Raw genomic sequence first — 4188 nt, 5'->3', positions numbered from 1 at the left:
TCAATATTTTTTTCCATTGTTTTTTTTCGCAACGCACTACTGAGGTGAACTGGTTTCAACAGCTGCCGTAAACGAACTGTCTGACAGATCGCGCTCATTTTTGGCATAGTAATTGTCCTTAATTGCTGCCAAACTACATAAACTTAAAATATCGAAAAATATACAGCGCGCGAATTTTAAATGAGAATTTCCGAAAACTTTTCGGTCTTAATGTAAATCAGATCCAAGATTTCCGATGTCTTCTTTTTTCACATATCCATATAGCTCGTTTAATACTGATTCTTTTATTGCTTCAGTATCAAATAGAGATATAAAATCGTCAGAATTTTTAACTGGTCTCTTAATCCATTGCCAAATATAAATAAAAACAGAACTTAGTTTATCTAAGTCTGCGATATCGTGAGTTAGGTATAGCATATTGTTACCTTTATCAAGTAGCATACTATCTACTTCATCAACTATTATGTTGGCAAAGTCATGATGTCCCAAAATATTTTTTCCGTAAAACCTATCCAATAGATAGTCACGTTGGAAATTGGATAGATCACCATATACTATTTGGTTGCACGAGTAAATTTCCTTTCTTTTCTCAATGTCTTCACTGCAGTTGTGAGACACATCAAAACCAAACAAGTTGTATATGTCCTTATTAGTTTCTGAATCGCGTTTGGCCAACACGTAAGAACTTGTTACTATATCCACCATTTCTCCTCGTAGTAGTTTTATAAGTGATATTGCTACAATTATGAGAGTTTTTCCCTCTCCGGTTGATACTTGAGCTAAGGTACTTTGATCGGTGGTTAAAAATGCTAGCACAGTTAATATTTGAGTGGCACGGAGTTTAAATCCTCGCTTTAGCTGTATTGCTCTATTGATTACTAAAAGTGTTACATTCAATTCGTTACAACCTGAATTTTTCTTAACCCAAGTTTTAATATCATTTTCTGTAAAACAATTCACATTTTTTTTGTTGAATATGTAATTTTCATTGTAAATATTTTTATTGGAATCTGTAATTGCTCTTAAGTTCTTAGAAATTTTTTTTGAAGTATTTGCGCTACTTGTAATTATTTTTACCAGATCCGAAAAATTTCTTTCTCTGCTATTATTAATAAACTTCAGTTGCATAAATTGTGACCATTCATTTATGTTGGAGCTTTGAAGGTTTCTTAATCCTTCCTTATCCAGTATCCACTTTTCGTTATGAAAATTTGATAAGATGTTATGAAGTTCTTCAGAAGATAGATTCTGTTTTTTCTTTTCCATAATATTTAGAAATTTTTCTGTTAAATCGGTACCGAAGGAGTTTTCTACAGACAATAGATAATAAGCAGCTATTATGAGCTGGTCGCTTTTTTGCCAATTTGTTAATCGCCGCAATTTCGACAACCAGTATTCTTCTTTAAGAGTATAATGCCAGTCAGATAGTTCTAGTCCTTCTAAAGAAATTTTTTCTGTCGAGATATTACATAACATACGTAACGTGTTTCCGACAAATTTGTAAGATATTTTACTTCCTTGACTCAATTTTAATCCAAATGATAATACTATATATTTGTTTTCTATTTTCGATAGGTACTTCCGCCACTTACGTATTTCTTTTAATGGACTCCTAAAATGGTCTTCAAGTTGTAATAATAACAATTCGTCGATCCAGTTTCGTTGGTTATATGCGGCAGTAATCCAACAAAAAATGTTCAATTCCTTTCTGTCTTCAACAACAGAGTTTAAAATTGAGTTAATCAGGTAGCTGAATTCTTCATATGATATATTTCTTCCTTCAGTGCAGAACCGCTTTAGTATATAATGCAAAATTTTTTGTTGATCGATGTATTGGGACTTGATTTTTTCCAGCCGTGTCTTTAGTTGTTGTTCTTTTTGATCAGAAAAAAATTCCATAATTTTTTCTACTTCGGTTTCTTCAGAATCAACTTTTTTTTCATTTTGTAGAGAAATATTTTGTTTTAGAAAAAGCTTTTTCTTTAAATAATCATCGAAATCTTGTTTTTTATTACAAGACTGAAGGTCTCTTAATATGTTATTGAAAAGAATATTACTATATTCACGTTCTTCAACAAGTTTTAAATAATTTTCGTCGATACTATATTGTATGAATTCATTTGAAATTTGCACTGCATGAATAGCAATTTTAGATGAAGGATTGTGATTGTCTCGGAGAGATAAATCGTACTTTATATCAGAAATGTACAATCTAATATTCACATTAAATAAATGAGCCAATAATTCTCTATAACTTTTAGATAGTGGCCCTTTTCCTCGAATATAGTTATAGTACTCCTTCAGAACATCTTTATCTTTACAACATTTTTCCCAGTCATATTGAAGAGTAAGTTGTTTATTAAAACGTATATACAGAGCATTTAATAATTTATCGTTTTTTATTTTATTTTTTAGTTCTTGTTTTAAAGATACGTCTTTAATGCTTCGATTCCACAAATCTAATACTTTTCTATGCAACGGCTTAGTTAGTTCTCGTTTAAATGCACAAAAAAATGTTTTGAATTTGTGATCCTTCTCTTCTAAAAATTGAGTATATTCATTAAAATATTTTTTTAAACAGTCGAGAAAATCTACTTCAGATTTTCGTTCTTCTAAAATAAATACTTGAATGGAACGTTTAAAACTTTGAATGTTTTCATCACAACTCAGCAAATCTGTTTCACAATAGTTAACGATCTTTTCACGTTGCTCCTTCTTGTCTTCATATAGATATTGACTTAGAGTTCCCAAAATTGAATGAGATATGTCGTTGTTCTTTGTTTTGTCTTTAACAAGATACTTTAATACAGTTTCGGCAGTCAATTCTATTTTAGATTTTACTTTATTATGGGATACTAGTTGCATTGCAATTACTTGAAGAGTGGCAAATCTATACTTGTCAATCAAAAGTAATTCTATTTCTTTCAATTTATTTTGTGTATTAGTCAACTTACTTCCTTTTTTAAGGATTTCACTTTTCCATATTTCAAAATATGATAAGAACTCATTTATTTCGTCGATTTTTATCTCAATGTCTTGTAAATGGAACCAGTTGTCGAAATTTGATTGTGGACATTTAACCTCGTTGAGCAAATCCTGAATAGATTTTCGATCAGTTCGATCAGATCTAATAATGCGTTTTAAGTCCTTCCGCTCTTTATAATTATAATCTTTCTGTTTAATGAACTTCCATTTACACTCAATTTTGGACTCAGTCGTTTGGTTTTTCTGTGCTTCCTGATTTTCTGTCATTGCTTGACGAATTTGTTGGTTGATTTTTTCTATTTCAAGTTGCATACTTTTTATAGAATTTTTATCAGTAGTGTTGTTACAATAAACAGAGTAATTGGCTTCTATATTAGATTGAGAAATATTTTTTTTTCGAACAGCTTGCGCATGATGCTGTCTGTTTCGATTTAATTCATCACTGTTCCTTTCTTCATATTTTGTTTCCTTTTTGTCCATGATATTCGAAGATGTGATTTCAACATATGAATATTTATCATAATTGTCAATTTTGTAAGGACAATGAACTCGTTCTGATGAATTATCTTCATGGTATTTTAACATCAGTTTACTGTTCTGATCTGTTCCGAAAATTTTTGGCCATTTATCACCAATTGAATAGTCAATATAACCCATATCCCAACCATTTTTCCCATGATTACCATATTTTCCTGCTTTTCCATTTTTTCCCGCTGTGCCTTCTTTGGATTGTGTTGTCACAAGAATTTGCTGATTTGTTGCTACATTTCTTACTATAATATCGCCGGGATATCCACCTTGACCGCCTATTCCATTTCTTCCACCTGGACTTCCGGGTTTACCTAATGAGCCTTTGTAAAGTAAAAATGATTGACAATTGTAAAACAAATTTGGTGCCTGATAGGAAAATGTGATCTCATTTCCTTGTTCTGTGATAGTATTTAGAAAAATATCACCATCAGCAATAATTGCATCATGAATATCATTGAAAACATTTTTAGTGTAAGGATCACAGAAAGTCCAATCTCTATACCATCCAATTTTTATTTCTTGTAAATCAGATTTGATACTATTAATAGTTTTTTCTACATTTTTCCAACGTGAATAGCAAAAAAGCTTAGAAACGGGTGGAAACTTTTCACAAAAATCGGAATTTATTATACCTTTTCCATCAACTCCATTTTTCCCATCTCCTCCATCCTG

The 4188-nt window shown here is 30.9% G+C and overlaps 1 protein-coding gene across 1 annotated transcript; it reads right to left on the bottom strand.

Annotated features, from left to right (window-relative positions):
- Positions 1-154: 154 nt before the first annotated feature.
- LOC119680670 lies at positions 155-4188 on the bottom strand (the record flags this gene model as incomplete). Its single annotated transcript, XM_038093600.1, is given in 1 exon segment — positions 155-4188. A coding segment is annotated over 1 exon segment (3981 nt), but the record flags the coding sequence as incomplete, so codon positions are not given.

This window comes from Teleopsis dalmanni, chromosome 2, assembly GCF_002237135.1.
Source record: "Teleopsis dalmanni isolate 2A chromosome 2, ASM223713v2, whole genome shotgun sequence".
NCBI classification, from domain to species: Eukaryota; Metazoa; Arthropoda; class Insecta; order Diptera; family Diopsidae; genus Teleopsis; species Teleopsis dalmanni.
Note: the sequence above shows the minus strand (reverse complement) of the source record. Positions and strands in the feature narration are given on the sequence as shown.